This window comes from Gigantopelta aegis, chromosome 8, assembly GCF_016097555.1.
Source record: "Gigantopelta aegis isolate Gae_Host chromosome 8, Gae_host_genome, whole genome shotgun sequence".
Lineage (NCBI taxonomy): Eukaryota > Metazoa > Mollusca > Gastropoda > Neomphalida > Peltospiridae > Gigantopelta > Gigantopelta aegis.
Genome location: NC_054706.1, coordinates 56810861 through 56838260, shown reverse-complemented (window position 1 = coordinate 56838260; position 27400 = coordinate 56810861). Strand labels below are relative to the sequence as shown.

Below are 27400 nucleotides of genomic sequence, written 5' to 3'. Positions count from 1 at the left end.
AGCTATTATATATTAACTGACTGAATGAATGTATTTTAAAACTATGAATGAATGCTATAAAAGATTTGTGATTTATCATGTGAATGTTTACTAGTTTGGAACAAAACACAAGAAAAAGACAAATGAATAAATCTTGCATCTAAATGCCAAGTACACATGTACATGTACATTGTATTATTACATACCCATTAAATCTTACCATATAAATACAGCTCTGAATACAAGAATTGAATACAACTTTCCGTATTCAACTCAACTGCCGGAACTATACCGTATTCAATGCTACTATTTATAGCACATGGTTACCGGGAATGCCCTTCGCGATATGTAAACAAAGTTTGTGCTTGGTTTGTTTAAAATGTTATTTTGTGGAACATTTGAACTGAAAACAGACGAAAATGGTGACAAATATTTACAATTTAATGAGCGCAATACCAAAACTTGAGACGGGAACACTACTAACCAACAAGCTTTTAATCCACGATAGTTAAGGTCGACGACAGTCACTTTTTGGACCCTTGTTTTGGCTTCGTTACATCGTACACAATTCTTATTCTTTTTCAATAAATAAAACATCTCCAACCGTAATTTTGTGATATGATATATTTGACAAAAGGTACGTTTTATTTCTTTCATCTTTCAAAACTTCAAATTAATATTTTGTCCAGAATTATGAAAAAAAAATAAAAAAATATCGACCTGTAAACAGCGTTATCTGCTTGTTATAGGAATTTGACAGGGGTCAAGGTTAGTAGACTAGTTTTTATTTTAATGTGGCGCAGCATTGTAATAATACAGCTAATTTTGAATTTAAATGACATCAGTATTCCAATGAAGTCACTTTGCATCTCCTTACAATAACCATAAACTGGGTACATGGCGTTTCCTTTTTGGAAAAATTCCAATGTAAAATTGCTATTGAATTTTTTTTCTTCTTAACATCACTAATACACCTGGATGTCTTTGAACAAAATCTTGTGATTAAAAAATTGCACCTTTTACGAAATATGGATTTCTAGTGAAATTACGGTAAGATATGCTATATTTATTGTGTACGAAGCCAAAACAAGGGTGCGAAAAGTGACTGTCGTCGACTTTAGCAACAATGCCGTCTCCTTATGTAAAAAACTTGAATGAACTGTCAACCGGATTATTCAGTGGAGCGATGATTTATGGAGGCACATTTAATGTAAACTTAAACTTTTCAGCAACGAAATAATTCCATGAACATCAATAAAAGAAAACACACCGATGACGACTCAGACACTGAGTGAACAATTCTTGACATTTTTCTTTGTTGATAAAACTGGCACGCTGAAGGTTTTCTGACGTATTACAAGCAAATTAAATATTATATTGTTCGTGAATTTTAGCTATTACATTGTCTTTAAAAGACATTTCAAACAATATCATTAAAATTATAGGTAACTTTTCACTCTTTCTTTCTTATTTCTGTTTATTGTTTAAATAGAACTATATTCCAATGTGTAATAATTGGTGGTTCTTCGGTCCGCGTAGTAACACAGCTGACCTAGTTGTGTAAAGTTAGAAATCCCCGTCATTAGCTAGCAGTGTTACAATTTCTAAATTATTATTTGGAAAAAAAAATTCCAATTTAGGGTATGTAATAAATACAAAACTACATATATGTGGTTTTCTGATTTCTGTATTCCACTTGTGTATTTCCTGCCGGAAACCCCTCTGCCTGCGGCATCGGGGTTTCCTACAAGAAATACACTCATGGAATACAGAAATCAGAAAACCACATATATGTAGTTTTGTCTATTGATAACACACCCTCAGCGAAACCAGTTTTGTCCCCATTCTAACCAGTACATGCATAAAGACTAGTATTTCAAAGGCTACAATGTATGGTATGTGCTGTCCTGCCTGTCGGGAAAATGCATATAAAAGATTGTTTGTTACTAATGTAAAAATACAGCAGGTTTCTTCTATAAGGACCATGTGATAGAATGATCAAATGTCTCACATCCAAAAATGTAGTTTTAGCAAAACAAGAAAGTCAGCACTGCTTGAATTTGTTATGTACTATATTCTGTGTGCACAAAGCTTACTTACTAGTTGACAAGTGAGTCAATATCTCCTCGTGGTATTCCCTTGATGGCTGCGTAGCATGCCAAATGTTCCTTCAGTGTGATACTCGGCCACAATGCATCATGTTGTGGACAATAGCCAATAGCCTGGAATGCTTCTGAGGTACTGGAGTGGACATTGTGACCTGCTACAATGATCTGAAATTAATTTTAATAAGCTTGTAATAGCTTCAAGAGAAGAAAAACAAAAGGCATTCTACTGTTAGGAGATAGTGAGCCCAAAATCAATTCATTGAGCCCTACCACATGCCACTGATAAAAAAAAAAAAAACATAATAAGAAAATCTCAGTTTGCAAATTCTTATCAGTGATTTAAATAACTTTATCACAAATTTTGCACTTTGCTTTATTATACATGGGCTGACAATGTACACTTCAAAAATATGTCGAAATGAAAACATTATCCTCCCAAAAAAACTTCAGTGTCTGTTTATTTAAAAATTAATTTTTGTGCTGGGGTGTTGTTAAACATCTATTCTATTCTATTCTATTAACAATTAAAAAACCCAAGAGGCCCACCTGAGTAAATTGTTACCGGGTAACCCCACCTACCACACTCGATCATGAGAGTGCACAATTAACACCCATTTTCCTTGTGGCCAGAATGACCAAATTCAGGACTTTTGTTTCTCAATATGTCAATGAAGCTTCTCTTAGACTATATGTATATAGCAGCTTTGAAGGAACGACAGTTTAAGTGCAATTTCTCCATACAACTCTTGTCAATTACTTCACTCCTCCCAATAGGCTAAAAACCTGGGATCCAACATTAACGAAATTCACAATCTTCACTTCTTGTTTATCTGTCTATTTGTTGTTTTAAATCAATTGTATTATTTTGTCTGCCATGTAAAATGTGTAATTGTCAAATGTAGGAAGAGACTTTAATGTCGGTTAATCCCCAACATTAAAACAAACGTCAATAAATATTGTTTAAAAACAAATGAAATTCACAACTTCGATACACCATCTAATACCTTTGCATACATATACATGTATGTGAAAACTACTCGGTTATCACGTTTTTGGAACTTGACAAATGTATTTTTTTTTACAAATTGTATTAATTTTCCCCTTGAGCCCGGGGGTGGGAGTCAGAATGATCAAATTCACAAATATATAAATTTTCTCCATCACATTTATGACTAATATTTATAGTTCTCTTGTTATTACCTTTCCTTTAGTAGCTGAAGTCTCTGCAATGATCATATTCAAGGTGGTTGTTTTCCCAGCACCATTGGGTCCAAGCAAACCAAAAACTTCGTCTTTGTCCACAGCGAAAGTTGCATTCCGCACAGCCACCTTCACACAGTTTTCCTTCGTACGGTGTTTTGTTGTACGTTTCTTGAATTCTTTTCTCAAATTTCTCACATACGCCACTGGCATCTGACACAAACATAACAAAGTTATGAAGACTGGAACTATGTATGCAAGCACAAATTCAAACATAAGAAATAAAAAATTTAAATTAAGGAAATACTAGTGTGTAACTTTTAACTTCGTCATTAAGAAACTGAAAGAAAAAGATAATTCTATACACAAATTACAATAACAATAGATATGCAGCTATACACACCATTTCAAATTACTACCCAGCAATTTAAACAATTTAGGCTTTTGACCGTGACATAATATTTTGTCAGTAAACAACTTTAAAAAGTTAGTTTTTTTTAAATAAACTAAAATCAAAAACACAATCATTATATTTTGTCCGGCACTCAAAAACTGCCTGTGAACAACTATAATTACATGCTTATATATGTTTCTTTTATCATATGAAGAGTTCAGGTGCAAAATGCGATATAAACCATTTTCTTTCTAGTTTTTAGTTAAAGCCATAATTATTGTATGTCAGTAAGGGCTGATCGTAGGCCTGCTGTTTTGCTGCAAAACGTGATTGATCCTTATGAAATTGTATTGGGTAAATCCCGTTGTTTTTTTTCAAAACGCGATATACGCCAATTTACAAAAATCACTTTTACTGAAAATGAAAAATGGATATATCGCGTTTTGCGCCTAAACTCTTCATATACAGACATCTAAGCTATAAAAGCTTCTCAGTAAGGCACTTTTTCGTAGGCAAGACAGTATATACCACAGCCTTTCATATACCAGTTATGAGGCACTGGGATGAAAATCACCCGATTCCACCAAGGGAGGTTTAATCCTGCGACCCACTGCACTTCAAGCGAGTGCTCTACTATTGGGCTACATTTTGCTGATTGAAATATTGAAGAATCTGTCAGCTTCGAGAACAAATGAGATCATATGACAATCAAGATGAGAAAACCAAAGGAGAAATGAGATAATAAAGAATCTGGGTGGGGTTTTTAAAAATAATTTTAATTAATGCTTGCCATGTCTCTATCTTCAAAACAATTAAGTTTGTTGACACGATGTCGTTCATCTTCCACATCATCATCCTCATCCTCTGGGATATCACTGTTCTCTTCGGGAATGTCCTGCACTTTCGATATGCAACATTTTATAGCTTGGATAAGACTACCGCCGCTACTGTACAGATCAACAACTTTCAGTAGCAGCATCATTACTCCAATATGTATCAGAGCCTGGAAAACAAAGATAAATACACGATTTGTTTTGTTTGGGTTTTTGGGGGGAGGGAGGGGGTGGGGGAACTTCAATAAACTTAGCTACAAAGTAGCCTACATGAACTTCAGAGAACAGGGTGGGATGTCAGCCTATGGTTTACCCGACACACCAAAAATTCAGGACCATAAAATTAACTTTTTTCTATAAAAGCCTAGAAAACAGCCAAAATTGTCAAAACTTTGCTAGTATATTCTGCAACCCTGCAAGCCTATAGCCAGGATTTTGAGAAGGCCGGGGTTCGTTTAGGCTTATGGTGAGGCATGAAGAGCCTCACACGAGGGTGCGAAGTGCCAGAGTTGCTTAGGGGATGTCCGGGGACATATTATTTTTAAAAAAATGACCCCCCATTGGCTACGGACCTGCCCTGTATTTATAGCTTAGAGAAGGCCATGTGGTAGACCAGTCTCCTGAAATTGTTACCCTCTTTAAATAGAGATTATTATACATACATGTGTATAATAAAAATTATTATTATTATTATTATTACCTGATGTGAGTACTTCTTAATGTTACTAAACCGGCCTCGGTGGCATTGTGGTTAGGCCATCGGTCTATACAGGCTGGTAGGTACTGGGTTCGGATCCCAGTCGAGGCATGGGATTTTTAATCCAGATACTGACTCCAAACCCTGAATGAGTGCTCCGCAAGGCTCAATGGGTAGGTGTAAACCACTTGCACCGACCAATGATCCATAACTGGTTCAACAAAGGCCATAGTTTGTGCTATCCTGCATGTGGGAAACGCAAATAAAAGATCCCTTGCTGCCTGTCATAAAAGAGTAGCCATGTGGAGACAGCGGGTTTCCTCTAAAAAACAGTGTCAGAATGATCATATGTTTGACGTCCAATAGCTGATGATAAGATAAAAAAATCAATGTGCTCTAGTGGCATCGTTAAATAAAACAAATTTTACTTTAATGTTACTAAAAGCAGGCTATATATCCTATTTTTTAATTTAAATGTTAATTAATGGATATAAATCAAATTGATAGTGGATGCTTATGACAAAAGTAAGGTTCTGAATTTCACCACTAGCTGGCCTTTTGGAACCAGGGTACTGCATGGCGAGTGTTCCCCCCCCCCCCCCCCCCCCCCATTATCGTACATACTTGAGCATCATAAAATCTAACCTTTTGTCATATGAGAAAACAATAAAACCAATAACCGTTAAAACAGCCAAATTTTCTTTTTGAAAATATAATACATGTAACAACAACAATAACAATAATAATAATAAAATTGTTATTTTGTTCCATATATGGTTTGATTTAAATCATGTTTCAAGCCAACCAAATATAAACCTTTCAGGGGGTAGTATACTTACAGCCATCAGATGACTTTGGATATATACCCTATATTGTGATTTGGGTGGAAGTGGTGCAATTTCTAATTATCAGAAATTACCTGAAACTAAAGTACATACCACAATAATTGGGTAGATAATATTGTTGTCCCACTCAAAGTACATGTCAAACGTTACTGGCTTTTGTAGAATATCTGCCACACGTGAGATCTACAAAGATATCAATGAGCATAACATATACAACAAATACTATAAATAGTTAGACCAAAAATGTTTTGAAAAAATTAAAGTACAAGTTAATTATAGAAAGCTGCATGAGAAAAGCCTACTAGCTTATAAAAGGGAGTTAGAGGGTATGTTAATATATTTTTAAATCGTGTTTGTTAAGTGCTATAGATTTTAAAATCAGGGGTACACCTATACTTGAATAACTATGGTCAATGTGTGGGGGGCAGGGAGGGCAGTAAATATAGAATTGGGGAACAGTTGATATCTATATATATATATATATATATAAGGGTCTTCTACAACTAGAAAAAGGGGCACTTTTTCTTATTTTCAATGGTGTGTTTGTGACAAATGCCTCCCTTGCAACCCACATTAAGTATTTAATATATATGGCCCTGTAAATGAAATCTGTATCTGATCATATGCCAGGTAAGGTTCCAGCAGAACTAAATCGACAAGAAATCGACAACAGACACCCGGTATTCTTCGCAAAAGAACCTAAACAAAAACCCAAAGCACCATCAACAAAAGATATTATTCATGAATACACCAAATTATTTGTGAAACGATAGAAATAAAAATATAAAACTGCATGAACTGTTAATGAAAAGTCAAAAATCATGTATCACAAGGAACAGATCTAGCATTTGACGTTGGGGGGGGGGGGGGGGGGGGGGGGGGGGGGCTAGAATTTATTTTGCAAACTGTGTTTTGAGCACTGCAATTTGTATTTCAGTTGTGTATAACACTTATTGAACAGGTGATGTTTTTGTAATTTTATTTTTTTTACAAACAGAGTATTATTCCGAACATAAGAAACAGAGTGACTGAACATACAGACACTGGTAAATGTATTCTAAAGAAGAAAATATATTTAATGTGTAATATTACAAGGCTTTAGATCTTACTAATTTGGGCACAATGGGGACTTTTGGTTTTCTGAGTGCAGGTACATGTAGTCGTTTTAGTTCAGTATTGTCATTAACAGCTGCTGGAGAGTTGCTAATATTTAGAAATCCACTTAAAGTTATTTGAATCTAAATAAACTTAACATTTTAATGGTTTTGAGGTGAAATATTTTGAGGTTAGCATATCTGTACTTAATTTGGGCATGATTATTTTGGGCATACGTATTTTGGGCTCAACGTTCATTGCCCCGACTTTAATGCAATCTAAAACCCTGTATTATTTATTAAAAAGGATCTTTTTAATCAGAAACATATTTCAATAGAAAATGTAGGGCTGTCTCTTTAAACACCATTGCAGTAACACTGATTAATTGTTTTCCACACCACCTACAATAACTTTAAAACAACAATCATAAATAACCACAAAAACTATTAGCTTCCAAAATTATTCAAGAATACAGATACAATTAATAGAATTAATAGAATTGCAATTAATGATCTTAACATTCCAAGAAGAAAAAATAATTCATTTTATACAACAAAATTACAAAAAATATAGTTTATAAATGATCTCACCCTGTCGATATAGTAAATTCCACCAAAGATGATATAAGGTGGATCAATGATGCACATCGCATAATGAACCATCTCTGCTACATCGGATTTACCCAACATATCCATCAGTGATATCGCTATGTAGGGAATAATCCCTGCCTGGAAATAGATGTACACATAATAATTGTAAGGGGTGACACATTTAGGGTATACATTATCATCATGGCAGCAATGTACATTTGTAATTTCATTGTAGCTAAAATACTGGTTCGAGATTATTTGTTCAGTTTGAACATTAGGAATAATGTCAGTAAATTTACACAAAGAACAAGCATTCTGGTGTACATAATGTTATCTGTTTTCATTTCATTTCGTTTCTTTTAGATGTGATGCCATGCCATGCCACACGATCAATCACAATCAATTAAACAATGATTATAAATTCTCAGCAACTTATATCAGGGCTCGAATCTGTCTCCCATGGTTATTAAAAAAAACTGCTATGGGTGAAATAGCTCACTGCCAGCAAGTTTGATCTTGCCTGTGGTATTTGTTTTTAAAAAGAGACATTTGCAGAAAATAAAATGACTGAAATTATGTAGATATACAGTCAAACCTGTCTTATTCCGCTTAAGACAGGTAGTACAGGTTGCCACATACAATGTTTAGTCTTAAAAACATTTTTTCATTTTAATCTGTATTGCTAATCAACGGATACTGTCCTAAGTTGACTATAAATAAACATTTGCAGTCGTATCCTTCAAAACTACAAATGGAATGTATTAAATTAATCTCTACAATTTCTTTTTTCCATTTAATTATTTAATTCCTACTTCATGCAGTGTATTGTCATAGTACGTGAATCTACAAATGTCAAGCATAGCCTGCCCAGAGGCAATTAGATGCATTGCCAAGTCATACTTTCTTAATTGATATGCATGCAATACAGATGTCGGGACTGGATAGGTACATGTTGTATTAGTATTCCTGAAGGTGTGAAGATCGGTTATTTGCTGCACTTTATCGCTGTCATTAAAATATCCCTTTTATATAATAGTAAAACTTTACTGTGGCTGCTTAATACAGGTATTTTAGCGATTTGGGATCCGATTTAGGTGGCTGCTGGCCACACTAGACAGGTGACCACTTATTACAGGTGCATTAATTTACATTATAAATCGTTTGGGAGGGAAAAAAGTGGCCGCTTAAGGCAGGTGACCACTGAGTACAGGTGGCCGCTAGGACAGGTTTGACTGTATTTCAAATGAGCAAATGTTAAATATTGGCAGATACATATGTATACATTTTGCTATTGTTGAGGAGCTTTAGTTTACCGACGGCACTGTGATGTTCTCAACCTACAGCAATTTATATCTCAATGACGGCAGTTGCAGTTGGTGCCATCATTAAATTCAAGCCCTGTTATATTATTCTTGGATATGACATGTGGAACATGGAACACATTTCACTGTGGACTCAATATATACACATGCAGTCAAACCAGATTTATCAGGCACCTGTGGTGTGCATATATATTGTGTAAAACATGATGGCAATCAGCAAAATGCTCTTGCAAAATTGATCTGCAAATGCATTACCATTATCAGGTATTTCCTTTGTTATGATTTGTACTAAATGCTGTCACAAGATGATCTGAATTTAGAGGATTGGAAACCTGTCTTATCACAAATCTTATGAAATTGGTAAAACCACATCTGGCAAATTGATTGAATAAAGCCAAGGCCGTATAACAGAAACAGGTGATCTGCACAAAGACAGTAAATCTGTTAGCACAATATCCACCTGCCATATCATTCAAGGAATATCTGCCTCTCCAATTTTCTTTGCACTACAAAATTAAATGATTTTGTTGTATTTTTTATGGTATATTATATATTATATATATACACAATGTATATACATACATACATACATACATACATACATACATACATACATACATACATACATATATATCTGAAAATATATATATACTATATATGGGATATATATATACATATTGAGATAGCACATTTAAAGATATATTGCTTATTTTTCAATCCAAAAGTTAATAACTTTGGTGGGAAGCAGCCATCATAATACCTTTTTCCATAGCTTACATTTCATAATATATAATTTTTGGCCTCAAGCTCACTTTAAAAGTTGACAGTATGTATGTAGCACCTTTAATTTTTAATGCACAAATAAATAAAAAACTGAGTTGCAACAAAACTAGACAAGCATGAACGTTAGGAAAACAGAACTATTATTCTTGCAATTCTCCAACATAATATGTCTGACACCAAACAGTCACAATTGTTGAAGTGTTATTTAAGCAAACAATCATTTCTTTTACTATTTGCAGGACTACTTAATAATAAGGAGCATGATTTCGCTCAATCGGTTGAGTGCTCGCTTGAGGTGCTTGCATCGCAGAATCGAACCACCTCGGTGGATCCATTTGACTGATCGGGTTTTTTCTCTCATTCCAACCAGTGTACCACAACTGGTCAAAGGCTGTAGTATGTGCTTTCCTGTCTGTGGGAAAGTGCATATAAAAGAGCCCTTGCTACTAATAGAAAAATATAGTGGGTTTCTCTAAGACTATACATGTATGTCTGAATTACCAAATATTAGACATCCAATAGCCGATGATTAATTAACCAATGGGCTCTAGCGGTGTCGTTAAATAAAAACTTTAACTTAATAATATGCCAATCATCCAACACAAAATCTTTTTTCCCCCCAAAAGAATTTGTTACTTTGAAAATATGTATATCTGCTACATTCAACGAATATACCGGTTATTGGGAAATAAGCAAGATATTACTTACAAAGATGAAAACATTGGGCAGGACCGCTTGGCAGGTTTCAAATGTTTCAAAGGCGTATGCGAAAACGTAGGAAAGTATGAGATTAGCCGGGATGTATGACACGAAAAGCATCACCAGGGAAAGCATGGCTCCTGCAGTAGTGAACGATGGAATCTGAAATGAAAGTATCAACACCAGTAAAAAAGTGAACCACCATGTATGACTGTATGCATTTTAACTAATTATATGTGCATTTTAACTAATTATATACCCTGAATAATGACCACGTATAAAGGTTGGCTTCGTAAAATACCTAAGTCAAGCTAACTGCAGTAATTCAGTTTGAAATGATTTACTGAAAATTAATCTGGGCATAATCCAGTAACATGAAAGTGTCCCAATTGTTTTTTTTGGCAGTGATTCATGTGTGCATGTTAGTACAAATGTAAATATCACAAATGAGCTCCGACTTGTGCAGGCTGACATGTACATACAGCTTTCGTCTAGCATGTCTTGGGGGTAGCAGTCTTCCTACAGGCAAAGTAGAAAGTTTGTGAATTATCTGTGAGGTGGCAGTCCTCCTACAAGCTAAGTAGGACATTTGTGAATTATATGTGGTGGCTGTCCTCCTACATGCAATGTAGGAAGTTTGTGTTTCATCCCAGGAGGTGGCAGTCCTACAGGCAAAGTAGAAAGTCTGAAGTGTCAGTCCTCCTACATGCAAAGTAGGAAGTTTGTGAATCGTCTGAGATGGCAGTCCTCCTACATGCAAAGTAGGAAGTTTGTGAATCGTCTGGGAGATGGCAGTCATCCTACATGCAAAGTAGGACGTTTGTGAATCATCTGGGAGATGGCAGTCGTCCATGCAAAGTAGGAAGTTTGTGAATTGTCTGGAAGATGGCAGTCCTCCTACAGGTTAAGTAGGAAGTTTGTGAATTGTCTGGAAGATGGCAGTCCCCCATGTAACGTACTGGCTAAAGTAGAAAGTTTGTGTTATCTGTGTGGCATCCTACAGGCTGTAGAAAGTTTGCCAGTCCTACACGAAAGTAGGAAGTTTGTAATTATGTGTAATAAATCGTGAGAGGTGGCAGTCCTATAGTCAAAGTAGGATGGTTGCATCGTCCTGTGACATGGCAGTCCTCTTATAGGTTAAACAAAATCAGCGTAAATAAAACAAACCCTTGAGTGCTCCGCAAGAAAGGTTACCAACACCATTTTATAAATTTCAAAGTTCATTGTTAAAATCGGATGAAGCCAAATAAAAGATCTTGGAACGGAGCCGTAGGCAGGCAGGTTCCACACAATTCTTACTAGTAAAATGTGTTGAGTGCGTAACTGACCTTGAAGCAGATTATACACACTATGAAAGATTTGAAGAAAAGACAACAGGAATCCTGAATTTACATGTGTATTAAAAATATTACGCAACAATAAACGCAATACTAACCTGAGCAGCAAGAACAATTATAATGCTAATGACTGCCGGAATGAGATAGATGGCAAGATGGAAGAGAAACAGGGTGCCCCAGTACATCATGAATGTAATTCCTGAAACTCGTAGTTGGCTGTTTGCTTTGATCTATATGGAAAAACTAAATAATAATAAATTCGCAAAGAAGTAAAAAAAAAACAAAGGAAAAAAACACAAAAACATTCCATCACCCTCAACCCCCCCAAAAACATGTTTGACTAACAACACCATTGCACATTGTTTATAATATATATACTGGTCTTTGCCTAAACATTATATATATTATGATAATAATAATTTAAAAGCACAAATGAAAAACCAAACATATTAACAAAACATATATACATTTGTACATATATATTAGTTAAAACATTAGCACCTTCAGTAAAATAGTTCCACTTTCCAAACCTGCATCTTCAGTAAAATAGTTCCACACTTTCCTAACCTGCACCTTCAGTAAAATAGTTCCACACTTAATTTCCAAACCTGCACCTTCAGTAAAATAGTTCCACACTTTCCAAACCTGCACCTTCAATAAAATAGTTCCACACTTTCCAAACCTGCACCTTCAGTAAAATAGTTCCACACTTTCCAAACCTGTACAGTCTACATAGTGAAGCACGTCTACATGCATGTTTAATCATTGTATAAACTGTTTTAGTTAAAAGAGATATTGTAAATATCAACAATGCTGTATAGAGAAGGACTTTTCAGTATATAATTACGATTTATTCTATTCTGTTTTGATGATATCATTAAAAAAAACCTGATGGTATACTTCGATAAACCTTAGAAAATGACGCCATTACGTCAATACGTAAATCAGATCATGAAAAGATGTTACAAATTGCTTTATGTATATTTTTATCTGAATAAGTCATGTTGTTTGTAATTATAAAATTGTTTCTCATTTTTTGTGAATTTATCGATGTATAATTAACAGTTACAAATTTTTGACCGTTATACACAGATCTGCATCCCTCCTGAATTCTCCCAGTATTGACAAAGTCTCCTGTGGGAAAAAACGTTTCTCCTGGGAAATCCTTATTTTCTAAGCATAAAAAAACAATCAAACTACTGTGGCTGTGTATTGACATGCAGTGTTGCCATATATAAAACTAACAAATTTAGTCCTAATAATGCGTCTGGCTTGTAAAACATCTCTCCACTAGATTACACAATGCAAAGGTCTATAAAGGTCTAGAGATGACAATGACTTATGGATCAATACACACAATGTCAAAATCACATGTCAAAGCAAGACAACAGAAAGACCAATTAGCTATATAAACAATACTTGTATCAGTTAGTTTTATATGTGTGTGCAGTAAAATGTTGGTAACAAGAGCACACATAAAAGGAACTGCCTTTAAGACGATTCATAAATTAGATAGCCAGATTAGTCTAACTCCCCCTCCGTCATTGTGTTCAATGATATACAAAGACGGAGGGGATGGATGGTCATAATGACCGTTGAATTCACTAGAGTAGGGATGTAAGACAATAAGTACAACCTTAACACCAAACTAGGATTTACATACAGACTACACGCTCACTGCAACAGTACACAGGATGCATTGACTAATGATAACAATGCATCCGCCCCCCATTTAATGGCCCAGCACGTGCTCTAATAAGGAACCGGACAAAAGAATACCATTCCGAGTACACAAGTGCAATGCACCCGGGGGAAGCTGAACAAAAGAATATCGGCCTCCCCCACCCAAACCCCCAATACTTGCTGCTGGTAATAACTGGGTACTTGGTGATGCCTCGACCAGAAGCGGTCAGGCCCTTTATAAGGGCACGATGGGCAACCTAGGGAGACACCACAGCATCATAAAGGTCTAAAATTAACGAGCTACTCTCGATTCACTAATATCAAAACCTATATTAGCTCGGCCATTTACCTTTCGACCTACCGTTCAAAATTGCGCCAAAATTTCCTCAACAAAATTGCGCACCACTTTCTCTTGGGCATTAACAGCTCCATTCAAATTCCATAGCACCACCACCACCCCCACCCGCCTGCTACCGATTCAATTGGGCTGCTGGTGCTCCCTTGCACCTGCCAGTGCAGGCGGTCCCTCCTTCCCCTCCCCCCACCTTTCCTGTCATGGACGGAAGAGCCCACGACAGGCGTGCGCTACAACAGCTTGCTTTGAATGTGCACGTAAAACCCTATGACATGACACATGACAAGACGATTCATTACCTGGCGATCAGCAACAACCTCAACGGCAAATCCTGCTGGTACAACAACAAATGCCACGGCAAGAACGAATGCTGCCGAGAAGGCATTGGAATTGTAGGAAAGTTTTGGCACCCCAGACTGCACAACAGATGGCCACATCAGACTGGATGCCTCTATATTGTTAGCGGATGTAAGAAATCCATTCGAAATCACGTTGATCACGGCTGGTAGTGAATGAATAGCCGAGTCATTGTACATTGCAGTGTATGTTAATTCCTGACCCTGAAAATAAAAGACAAAACATATACACACATTTAAGGATATTGACTGTTATTTCTTTTATGTTCATTGGGGTATGAACAAAAAATCATCTGCAAACTGTGTGAATTGGCGAAATAAGTTTGTATATGATTTTTTTGTTCGTTCCTCGTATTCAGCCTTGATACATGTAGTCAAGATTACTGATATCCACTACTAGCACCCTCTATTGGAAGACACCGATTATGTCCCTTACACAATGACATCACTGACTAATCACAGCATCGGTAACATGTGACAATCTTGAAAGCAATATCAAAAATTAAACGCCGAAACCTTTTTTTTAACATATCGTGACAAACACGACACGTTTCCACGGACGCTGAAGCTGCCATCTTTGTTTACAATAACAAGGGAATCTATAAGGAGCATTGCGATTCGTTGCAATCAGATCTCATCGCATACAATGAAATTTAAGCATTTTGTGGCACGATTTCTTGACATGTATCAAGGCTGAATACGAGGAACGAATATTAGCCTTGATTTATGAAGATGCATACCCTGATGAATGAAAAAGAAATAACAGACAATCCTTATTAATAAATTTAAAATATAACTTAGTAATAATAACACTAAATGTTCATATTTTATTTTGAATTATTTGAACTCAATGAGACAAATTACCAATATAAAGTGATGTCTTCAGATATGATGTAGCCTGATGTTACTTTTACATTCATCATCAAAAAATAAACAAACTTGTGTTGCTATAGCTGGACCTATGAGATGATCAAGGTTAAATTGTAATGAATGTAATGGAACTTTTATTATGTATACATGTGTGTAAAATTCCCTTTTATGCAGGCTTCATCGGTTAATCTGTTGACGAAAAAACGGCCTCGGTGGCGTTGTGGTTAGGCCATCAGTCTACAGGCTGGTAGGTACTGGGTTTGGATCCCAGTCAAGGCATGGGACTTTTAATCCAGATACCGACTCCAAACCCCGAGTGAGTGCTCCGCAAGGCTCAATGGGTAGGTGTAAACCACTTGCACCGACCAGTGATCCATAACTGGTTCAACAAAGGCCATGGTTTGTGCTATCCTGCCTGTGGGGAGCGCAAATACAAGATCCCTTGCTGCCTGTCGTAAAAGAGTAGCCTATGTGGCGACAGTGGGTTTCCTCTTAAAAACAGTGTCAGAATGACCATATGTTTGACGTCCAATAGCCGATGATAAGATAAAAAATCAATGTGCTCTAGTGGCGTCGTTAAATAAAACAAACTTTTTTACTGTTGACAAAAAAATACAAACATAAAACTACTAGCAAATACAGTTAAAACTATTGCTAAAATAATCATAATACATAATTAGCAATAGTAATTTTACATGATAGTTTAAACTTCATGCAACTAATTAAAATGACAACTTACTTGAAAATCTATGTGCCAACAAGACATTATTATAATAAAACTATTACTGGTAGGCCTAAAATAATTGCAAATTAAAACTAATTAAAATATAATAATTATTGATGTTATAACTCAACAAATAATATTTAAGATAATATTTAAAATAAGGATAAAACTACTTACAATTAACTATACTAAAACAAGAGGCCTATGTACATGTATGTATATCGACGAATGTTTTCAGTAGTAGATAATTTGTACAGACCACCTTAGCATATCCATAAGTCAAGTTTAAGAATTCAATTATGTAATTAAATATTTTAAATTTAAATCTCTAGGAGAAAACTGACTTTGAACATTTTTAATGTTAAATTTTTATTTAAATGTTTTAATTTAATAAAAAATTTATAAAATCAAAAATGTATCTCCATTAGTTGATGAAGACTTCCCCATAGAATCATAGTACCAAGTTTCAGAACTATCAGATCAAAACACTAAAAGAAATACATTAAAAGTTTCAATTTAAAATTCAAAAACATTTAATAAAAATTAAACAATTTAAAATTTCCAAAATATCTTTCTATTAGTTTGTGGAAGGGTGCCCCAGAGCATGATTCAGTTTCAGAACTGAGACTGTAGGAGAAGATAGACTGCAAAGGAAAAGTTGATGGATGGACCGATGGATGGACCGATGGACAGACGGATAAATCGGTATTAAAAAAGCACCATGACAAACGTCACAGCCAGCACAGCTAAAATGTTAATCCTGTGATTACTGTTCTCAGAGCGGCTATTCAATAAAAACTTTACTAACCTGCAACAGCTTTGACTAGGTACATACATGTATATCATGTAAATTAGCTCCTATACATGTACATGTAGCTGGGACGTGCTTATAAACATTTATTACTTATAAAAGTTTAGAGTCAATAGACTCAAATCTTGAATGATTTCACACACACATTAAATGTTCAAACTCTAATTGAGTCTGGAGTCTGTATACTAAAAGTTTCGTAAGCACAGTGCCTGGCCTTGAGGAAATAGCCTTTTAAATTGACAAAATCATTTTAACTAGATGCATGCACAGGAGGTATATTTTTAGTCCCAGTCTATAAGGTGTCAGATATGATTAAACATCAACTTACTGTCAAGACCGTATAGTTAAAGCCCACCCAGTGTGCTGCTAGAGTGGCAATATCTGTACTTGCAGGGACCTTCTCAACAGTCGTCCCAAGTCCACTGATAAATGTTCCTGAAGCTGTTGTGGCTTAAAGTACAAAAACAACACAAACACTACAAACATATAGCCATTTAAGTCTTAGAATTTTTTTAGAGGTAATTAAAGAACTATCCTGAATTTGTAGTGGATAAATCTACAAATGTCATAGATCTGGTTACAAAAAAATCTATAAAACATTTGAAATATATACAATGATATACATGTACATGCATATATACTGCATGAACACCTTTGAAAACATAGTTGTTATTGCTGATGCATGTGAGGTTGCTATAAAGCACATAATAAACCTAACCCTAATTGTGTATATGTTTTTTTATTTATTGTCTACCAAAATACATTCAGTTATACAGAACCAGTTAAATGTGCTATTATTTCTTCTCATATCCTTTTTAAAACTATACAAATCTAACTGCTGTGTTTTCAATGGAGTTCAGTATATTAATAAATGTGACCATCTATGGCAAAACCAGGCCAATTATAGTCACCAATAAAACTTCACACATAACGTCATTTTAAGTAACTGACACAAAAATAAAAATTAAGTAAATAAAACAAAAGAATATCTTCTGCTTGCAAACGATAAAAGGACTGAATATTCTGAAAGACACAAGACATATGTCTTAATCATTAATTAGTATATGCACCTATTGGATGAAGGGCAGAACGTATAGCCCAGTGGTAAGGCACTCGCTCGATGTGGGATGGATCCCCGTTGGTGGGCCCATTGGGCTATTTCTCATTCCAGCCTTTGCACCACGACTGGTATATCAAAGGCTGTGGTATGTAATACACTATCTGTGGGATGGTGCATATAAAAGATCCCTTGCTGCTAATCGAAAAGAGTAGCCCATGAAGTGGCGATAGTGGGTTTTCTCTCTCAATATCTGTGTGGTACTTAACCATATGTCTGACGCCATATAAATGTGTCCTTAACCATGTGTCTGATGCCATATCACCGTAAATAAAATGTGTTGAGTGCGTCGTTAAATAAAATATTTCTTTCTTTCCATATAAACGTAAATAAAATGTGTTGAGTGCGTCGTTAAATAAAACATTTCTTTCTATTGGATGAAAATCACTACAATTACAAAATTGAATGAAATACAATACCTGCTGTATCAACAGCAAGGAAAGGTGGTTTATTTGGCCCAACGTAGAAAGGTTTCATTGTCACTGGTTTTGTAAATGATGTGTCCTCGGATGTGCCTTGCAGGCTGAGAACACAGCCAATGATGACAAGCACAATGGGAATCAGAATCTGGAAGATCAAAGCAGTCGTGTTCCGAATCTTTATCTTGAATCTGATCTTCATCAGTGTCCAGAATCGCTGAGATGTAAGGTTGACTTTTTCGTTTGAAGTGGGCATGGGTATACTGTGTTGCTCGTTTTGGGGCAATGGTTCGGCAGTTTCGTTTTCTTCATTCTCTTTGATCTCTTTGTTCTCTGACCCTGAAAAAAAATACAGGTACATAATGTATGTGCTACAAATAGGCAAGCAAACATGCAATTAGATTTTGTATCACACATATGTAGAAAAACTGTTGATTTAACAAAACATTAGGCAATTGGGTAATTACTGTGGGTTGGCATCCGATACACTGGCAATACTAACTCTTTAATGAATAATGATCATTTTCTATTTAAATTATTACTTTGAAAACTACACACCAACATGCAAAATGCACTATATTACACAAAAAAACAATTTCCCACTTCTTTGTAATTAAATTTTTCAAAACTGTAGGTTGGAGTAGAAAGAGATTTTCCTTGAGTAATGTACAGGAAGGTATATTATCCTATTGTACCATCAAATAGACATTTATCTTAAAATTATTCTATACTCTTCAAAAGAAGAAACGCAAAACCACATAGTCGTAACATTTGGAGAATTGATTTAATTATTGAATGGTGAGTCCGATAATTACCAAATGTTGCAGGATTGTTCACAATTCACTCTAGTCCATTGTGAGTAAGTGATAGGACACACCACCAAGGTCAAGGTCATCTGCAGTCAATACCGGGTGTGGCCTCCGCGTGTGTTGACAACTGCCTGGCACTGCCTGCCCATTGAAGCAACCAGAGTACGGATGACATCCCGGGGGATGGCCCACTCGGCCTGCAAGGCTGCTGCCAGCTCGGGCAGGGTCTGGGGCTGTGGTTGTCGCTGTCGGAGGCGTCGGTCCAACTCGTCCCATAGATGCTCAATTGGGTTCAAATCCGGGGATATCGATGGCCAAGGAAGGACATTAATGTTGTTGTTCTGTAGGAAAGCCGTTGTCATGTTGGAACACTGCGTTGGCGTTGGCCATAACTGCAACGATGTGTGGCCGGAGGATCTGGTCAATGTAGCCCTGTGCATTCAGGTTGCCCTGCACGTGGACCAGGTCAGTTCTGCCAGTGTGTGAGATGGCTGCCCACACCATGACACTACCCCCGCCGAATCTGTCCACTTCCTGCACGCAGTTTGCCGCATAACGTTCACCACGACGCCTATACACGCGACATCTTCCATCATGACGTCGGAGCAGAAATCGGGACTCGTCACTGAACCACACCTGTCTCCATCGCAGTTGAGGCCATTGTCGATGAATCTGGCACCACTGCAGTCGGAGTCGACGGTGTTGTGGTGTTAAGATGACACCTCGAACTGGACGTCTGGCACGAATTCCTACCTCACGTAGGTGGTTCCGTACGGTCTGGTCGGATATCCTGCGCAAACCTGGTATTGCTGCGGCTGTGGAGGTGGCAGTAGTCAATCGTTCCCGAAGGTGGCGTACCCGGATGTAGCGGTCCTGCCCGGGGGTAGTGACCCGTGGTCGACCGAATCTAGGGAGGTCACGTGTTGATCCATGTTGCTGGTAACGGTCCCACAGTCTGGAGATGGTGCTTGGGGACACATGGAATGCCCTGGCAACGGCCGTTCTGGATTCGCCTGCGTCTAGTCGGCCGATGGCATTGTTTCTCTGCGGTTCACTGAGACGTGGCATGTCCTGGATTGTCAACTGTCGGCCAGATACAGAGGCCAGGCAAGCGAACACCCTGCACTTTTATACTGTCGGTGTTCATGTTGCACGTGCAGACAACGCACGTGCAGTGGTGACATGGTTTGCACGTGGCTGCGTTTTTGCGAATATTCACATTTTGGAACTTTATTGTACAGTAGCTGCGTTTTATCGAATGTAACCGTGGGAATGTGTTTGGGACATGCAATGACCTTATATTCACAAAGCATGAACCGGTAGGAAACATAAAATCGGAGTTATAACCCATTTGTACCCTTTTGCGTTTCTTTTTTTGAAGAGTATATTTACATTTAAGTACAGTATAACACAACTGGAAAAAAAATGTCCATAAGAAAATTTATATTACAATTATATATATTGGTAGTTACCTATTTTCAAAAACACTTCCTCCAGCGATGTCATGAAGACTCCGTAACTTACGATTCCTAGCGACTGTGCCTGAGTTTTCCCAGCACCAACAGAGGCCTCAAGTTCAGTGAACATGCCTGAAAAATACTTCTAATGTCACAATATCATATCTACTCAATAATATTTAATCAACATCTGCTAGTGGGAAAGCTTTACCCTGTGAAAGCCCAGAAAAGCCAACAGTGTGAGCCAGAACCCATGTGCTTACATGTATGTAGTCAGAGTAGGTTTCTTCTCTCATACTCTAGACAAAATACTGAAATAACCATACATGTACATGTATGTTAGACACTATCAAATACCAGTGCACCATGACTGGTATATCAAAGGCTGTGGTATGTGCTATCCTGTCTGTGAGGTGGTGCATATAAAAGATCCCTTGCTACTAATGGAAAAATGTAGCGGGGTTTCTCTCTAAGACTATATTTGTCAAAATTCCCAAATGTTTGACATCCAATACCAAATGTTTCGAAAATCCAATAGCGGATGATTAATAAATCAATGTGCTTTAGTGATGTCATTAAACTAAACAAACTTGAACTTTACTCTAAGATTATGTCAAAATTACGAAATGTTTGATATCCAATAGCTGATGATTAACAAATCAATGTGCTTTAGTGGTGTCATTAAACAAAACAAACTGTAACTTTACTCCCATGTGATTAAAACATATTCCTATCTAGAAACGTGCTTACCTGGAAACCTGCTGACTTCTGCCACAGGCATGGTGAAGGCAAGCTCTTTACCATGCGACCTCTTCATTTCAATCCCAGACACGTGCTGTCTCAGCAAGTCCGTCACCCTGTCAGCATTGCATTCAGGTTCCACCACCATGCTGAAAATTAGTTAAATATGGGACTGTGTGGTATATACATGTAGTGTTTAAAAGTACATGTAGGTCTGCATCCCAGTTGTGGCTCTCATCTGAAGTGAGTTTTAGAAACTCAATGGTGAAGTGAAAAGACTGCTACACTGACATCTCTCTCACTAACCAAAGGCTAAAACTTAAGCATTTGTTACCTATGGCAACTTTGAAAAGTGTTTGCCATTAGCAAAATGCTCACCTACATGTATGGCAATTTTTAGCCTGCGTATACAACAATATTTAGTGTTGGTACATGTATTTTGTAAGAGAATTTGCAATGCTTACATGAAAACAAAAGTGGGAATACCACTTTTTTAACTGAGAATTCAAAGTATACAGTAAAATAGATTTAAACCATATATGGCTCATAGTTACACATTTTATTATAAAGTTAACCATTAAACAAATATTCCTTTCTTTATAACTTTAATTGAGTGAGAATGAACAAAACATGGACAAATATCTCCACATTCTAAGCGAACAGCAATAGCACGCAGTAAATATGAATGCTCTTACTTCAGGTGGTATCCAATTCCAAATCTCTGTTTCAGAAACAGTGATGATCCACAACATTTCAGTTTGCCATGGTTAATAATGGCTTTGCGATCTGAAAATATATACACCAAAATAAGAACACATTTTCCAGTAATATAGTTTTACGACCCAATTTGAAGCACTGTTAAATTTTTTTTTTAAATCGTTTTTGCTACTTTATTGTATTGTGATTAGAAAGAAATATTAATGTAACAGTTTGTGATGTTTAGAAATCGTTTGAAGAGTGTTATTGAATATGTATATGACAATATAATTGATAACTGCTGATGTATAAAACATTATGTTGAAAATAAGACTTGACAACATCAACCAAACTAGTGATGAGAATTGCTTATTAAACCAATGAAAATTTATCTAGTAAACAATTTAATTTAAGAGAAACGAAAACAATTAAAAAACACTTGATGATTTAGGACCAACATTCATGATTGCAGACTAGAACTTGATCATATAACAATATAATCAAATTAAAACGTTATATATTCACATTATTTATATTATGAAATATTTCTCAAATATACTAGCTGAATAATTTTCATATAAACACTAGTATTGGGCCAAATGGTATCATGTGACCTTTAAAAACCCATAACTTCATAAACCTCAGTTCAGCAATATACTGGCCTCGGTGGTGTCCAGGTTAAGCCATCGGACATAAGGCTGGTAGGTATAGAGTTCGCAGCCCGGTACCGGCTCCCACCCAGAGCGAGTTTTAATGCCTCAATGGGTAGGTGTAAGACCACTATGTAATGCCCTCTTCTCTCTCAATAACCACTAACAAACTAATGCCTAACTCACTCTCCTGGACAGCCAGCCCAGATAGCTGTGTGTGCCCAGGACAGCGTGCTTGAACCTTAATTGGATATAAGCACGAAAATAAGTTGAAATGAAATGAGCAATAGATGTACATGTATGTTAAGTGATAGATTCTTTAACCTGTTTTATTGATTGTTTAACATTATTTGACTGAATAGCTGTGCAAGTTTTTTGTTAATGTTGAATCGGTAATTCTACTTATAGGTGGTGTATTTATTTTCCTATGAAGAAAGAGGTAAACAACTGAAGATAATGTTTGATGGTTATTTTACAGCATTTTATATTGAAGAAATTGCTATATATACATACATTTGAAATTATAAAAATTGAATGTGATAATTTGTTATGTTCATGGAGGTATGAACAACAGAAATTCTGTACACACATAATTATGTATAAATGCATGGTGTTGCACTATACTGTTCATACCATGTGTAAAGCAAAATTATCTTAAATGGCGAACTAAAATCCTAAAATAGTGTAGCAAGCATTACAGTGAACCTTCAGAATACTGCAGGTTGAATACATGTATCTTGCAACTTCACAAAAGTCAACATGTGGTAGACATAGAGAATAACTAGTTAATGATGGCGGATATCGGCTTTATCCTGTGAAGGTAAGAATGGGAAATTTCTCATTCGGCCTGAACAGGATAAAGCAGATATCCGACTTTATTAACTAGTTATTATCTGTTTTTTTCCTTCATGTTTTTTTATCCCAGTGCCCCCTTTCCTTTCTCTCCTTTGAATTCCATCTCATTTTTTCCCGATCTGGCAACTCCTCCTATCTTTCAACTTCTTTCACTGTCCACCTCCACACCCCAGTCCTTGTCTCTCAAACAGCAACATATGCTTGTTTTTTGTGGCTATTTATGCCACACACCTGCCATTCCCCATCAGCTTTTAGCTGTGGGTTTAGTCTGACCACTTCGGGGAGTGTTTAGTAGTTACTTTTGGCATTATTAAGAGGCACTTGTAACCACCTACTATGCATCCCTACTACTGGCAGTCGTTAGTTAGTGCCGTGGGTCAGACCAGCTTTATTAGCGGCAGAGGACAAGGATGCCAGGTGGGTGCAGGCAAATACACAAAGACTGCACCCATGAAGGAAGTTGATACAGCTAGATGATGGTGTGGACAGCTCAGAAGACAGAGTCGGAGGAAACTGACAGAAAGGGTCTAAACAGATTGAAATCGTGGGAAAAATTGGAAAGTTTTTTATATTAAGATAATGAGAATGATAGACAGAGGGTGATAGATGAAAAAGATGAATGAATGTGTGAGCCAGCTTTGACGGGATTTGATTGTGCAGCAGATTATTCACTAGACCACGGAGCTCACTTCTAGTTATTATCTTTATCCTGCAGACCATAAAATTAAGGGGAAAAGCTCTTATTTTTGTTATTTAAGCCACATTGTACGAAGACCTAGCGGTCAAATGAGCAATTTTGTACTGTAGCTATGCATGTGACGTCAAATGAGTGATGTCAAAAGTTATATCCTGCTAATAGCAAGATAGTCCTATATATAACTTTGCTTTATCCGTCATCATATTCTGTCAATAGAAACGGTGGTTGCAGGATAAATGTACAAGTATATACTGCATGCACTGAATTCACTAATTCATACTTTTGGCCATTTCGCACATCCAGTAGTAAAACAGGAAGTTACTTTAGATATTCCATTAAAACAATATTGTTTGGTTGTAATTGTTTATAAGCATATCTCAAAACAGAAATTAATAAATCCATTTTAACGGAAAGCAATTTTGATAGTTCACCTTTAATGACATTACATAGATCTATTCTATTACCTGCTAGTATATCAGCTTCATCCATGAAATGTGTTGTCAACAGAATTATCTTCCCCTCTTTGCGGCTCTTCAGGAGAGACCACAGGTGGCGTCTAGAGTATGGATCCATTCCTGCTGTTGGCTCATCGAGTATAAGCATCTAATATAAAAAAAATAATAATAAAGACCTACAGTATGGAATAATCCACTGTCATTTTTAAAAAATCAATATAGGTTGATGATAAAAGAATTGGTAAATGTTACCAACCTCTAAGTCAAAATATAATGACTTTTAGTTTGTATTTCCAAGCAACTTCATACCACATGCTTAACTGTTATTATATTTAGTAATAAAAGAAACAAATTTAAAAGACTGTCAATGAGTAACGTACTATGTTACTTTAACCTTCCCGGTACTTATATAATCATCAGAGAAAAAAAAATCAGAAACACATTTCTGTATTTTGCATTTATTTTTTAAAACCAAATTATTATCCCTAACCTATCAACTTGGCCATCAGAGTTATCTAAGAACTAAAGTATTCTTAACAGAGTTTACCAGGTCTTTATATGCTGTACCAGTTATACACTGTATAAGCATTATATACCTTTGGATCTCCAATTAGGGCAATTGCAACAGACAGCTTTCTCTTCTGTCCTCCACTCAGGTTTTTAGCAAACACATCAGCCTGATCGATAATGTCCACAGCCTTCATAATCTTTTCAACCTGTATAAATTAATTAACAACCTGCTGAACTATATATATATATATATATATATATATATATATATATATATACACACACACACACACACACACATACACAACACACACATATTCATTAATGAACAATCAATCAGATTAAATAGAATTGAAAATCCATGATGGCTCACATGTTATGTACTGGTTAGTGAAAAGAGAAATTTGAGGACAAACAAGACACAAATTAATACTAACAACATCATCCCTCTCCTCTTTTCCCACTCCCTTGATGCCAGCGAAGATGTCGAGGTGTTCACGACAGGACAGTTCATCATACAGGATATCATGCTGAGGACAGACCCCGGTCACTGATCGAATTCTCTCCATATCTCCACTATGAGACACGTCCTGGAATAACAACAATAATAACTTGCAATTTCTTACTTCTGTTATTATATACTACTTTAAATTATTAGCTGTCAGTGTTTATTATAAAATTTAAAACAAGTTATTTTTCCATCAATAAATCTCTTTGATATTATAATCTCAAAATTAATGTTATTTTTCCATCAATAAATCTCTTTGATATTAATCTCAAAATTAACGTTATTTTTCCATCAATATATCTCTTTAATATTAATCTCAAATGTAAGTGGCCTCTGATAAATATCTAAAATCTACCATGTTATTTATTGTTGCTGTCCCTGAAGTTGGAGGAGATAATCCGCAGAGCATGTTAATTAGAGTTGTCTTCCCAGCTCCGTTGTGACCAAGTAGTGATGTAATTTGGCCTTCGTACATATCCAGTGTTAATCCTAAAATAAAATTTAATATATTTTACTGTGCAACACAAACAACAGGTATCTATATAGATTCTGCAAAGAGGGTCATCCATAAATCATGTTTACCCAAATGATGAAGGGTGGAGTCACACACAAAACGTATACTATCCCAGCTTTGTTATAACATCTTTTGACTGGATATGTACAGCTGGTAATATGTAGGTTTAAGTGTTGGTACAGGATGCATAGCCCCCCCCCCCCCCCCCCCCCCCCCCCCCCCCACCGATTAATTAATATTAAACTGCCCCCCACCCCATGCAGATGCTGGCATTTACTGGTGTCTATTGGTTAATGTTTGAAGTCAATTTTTCAAAATACGTACATTACACAAGGTGCGATCTAAATCATATACTCACCATCAACAGCTGTGACGGTGGCATCTTTGTCTTTGTACACTTTAGAAATATTAGATATTCTGCAACATAAAAATTACATTTCATTTAAAATATACGGCAGAGGTACATGCATGCGTGCACGTACATGCACAACCAAATAAATAAAACTAAAATTATTGATAGTAAAATCACTGATCTACAACAGTAAGGCAATTTCCTAATTAAGGAACATATTGACTTTTTTTTAATTTTAAAATGTTTCAAGCTAGCGTTTAACAAATTCCAAATTCTGTATGTATAAACATGCAGAGTGTAGAACAATTATTTTCATGGCAACAAGCTCTGTTATAACATAGTTTAACTGAAAATGTACAGTCGGTAATATGTAGGTTTAAGTGATGGTACAGGATGCATAGCCGCTCCCTCCCCACACCCTGAAGTGTATATATGTTACTTCAGATTTTAGTAGAGATCCAATTGGATTCATTGTTACTAATTGAATTAGAATGTATGATTTACCGAATGCCAGCTTTGTTTGCCAGATCTGGAGACACTGGCTCCACTATGTCGTCTGTTTGTTCACTGCTCCGGGGTCCATCATTACCTTCTGCATCCACGAGACTGGTCAACTCTGTGCTCTTCCTCTGTCCACACCAGTAGGACGGTGTCAGGCAGAACCATGGCTTGTAACGGGGACCATACTCCCCTGAAACATTAGGAGCCATTGGACAATCAACCCATTTGTGTAATCCTCTCTCTCCATTCACTAAAACTGTCTCATAAATAATGTACTCTTGTCACCACCCCACCCACCTGCATACTCACCTGAAACATTAGGAGCCATTGGACAATCACCCTAATTTTGTATCCCTGCTCCTCCACCACGTAACACTTTGAAATGCAAGCTTTATGAATTAATTGTTTTCTATCTCTTGCTCAGGGAATAAAAGGAAG

The 27400-nt window shown here is 36.3% G+C and overlaps 1 protein-coding gene across 3 annotated transcripts in view; it reads right to left on the bottom strand.

The window, feature by feature from the left end:
• Nucleotides 1–27186, bottom strand: part of LOC121378598 (cholesterol transporter ABCA5-like) — a 196305-nt gene extending 169119 nt beyond the window's left edge. For all 3 annotated transcript variants that reach the window (XM_041506858.1, XM_041506856.1, XM_041506857.1), the window contains exons 1-19: nt 26966–27186; nt 26468–26526; nt 25951–26084; nt 25525–25677; nt 25174–25293; nt 24587–24725; nt 21920–22010; nt 21234–21373; nt 20499–20615; nt 18218–18556; nt 17010–17131; nt 14220–14480; nt 11981–12112; nt 10555–10707; nt 7742–7879; nt 6150–6239; nt 4472–4684; nt 3288–3500; nt 2080–2252 (exon numbers count right to left, since the gene is read on the bottom strand). In XM_041506858.1, the coding sequence (XP_041362792.1) occupies nt 2080–2252; nt 3288–3500; nt 4472–4684; nt 6150–6239; nt 7742–7879; nt 10555–10707; nt 11981–12112; nt 14220–14480; nt 17010–17131; nt 18218–18556; nt 20499–20615; nt 21234–21373; nt 21920–22010; nt 24587–24725; nt 25174–25293; nt 25525–25677; nt 25951–26084; nt 26468–26526; nt 26966–27171 (2993 nt within the window). In that variant the 5' untranslated portion in view covers nt 27172–27186. The remainder of the gene's footprint in view (nt 1–2079; nt 2253–3287; nt 3501–4471; nt 4685–6149; nt 6240–7741; nt 7880–10554; nt 10708–11980; nt 12113–14219; nt 14481–17009; nt 17132–18217; nt 18557–20498; nt 20616–21233; nt 21374–21919; nt 22011–24586; nt 24726–25173; nt 25294–25524; nt 25678–25950; nt 26085–26467; nt 26527–26965) is intronic.
• Nucleotides 27187–27400: the final 214 nt, after the last annotated feature.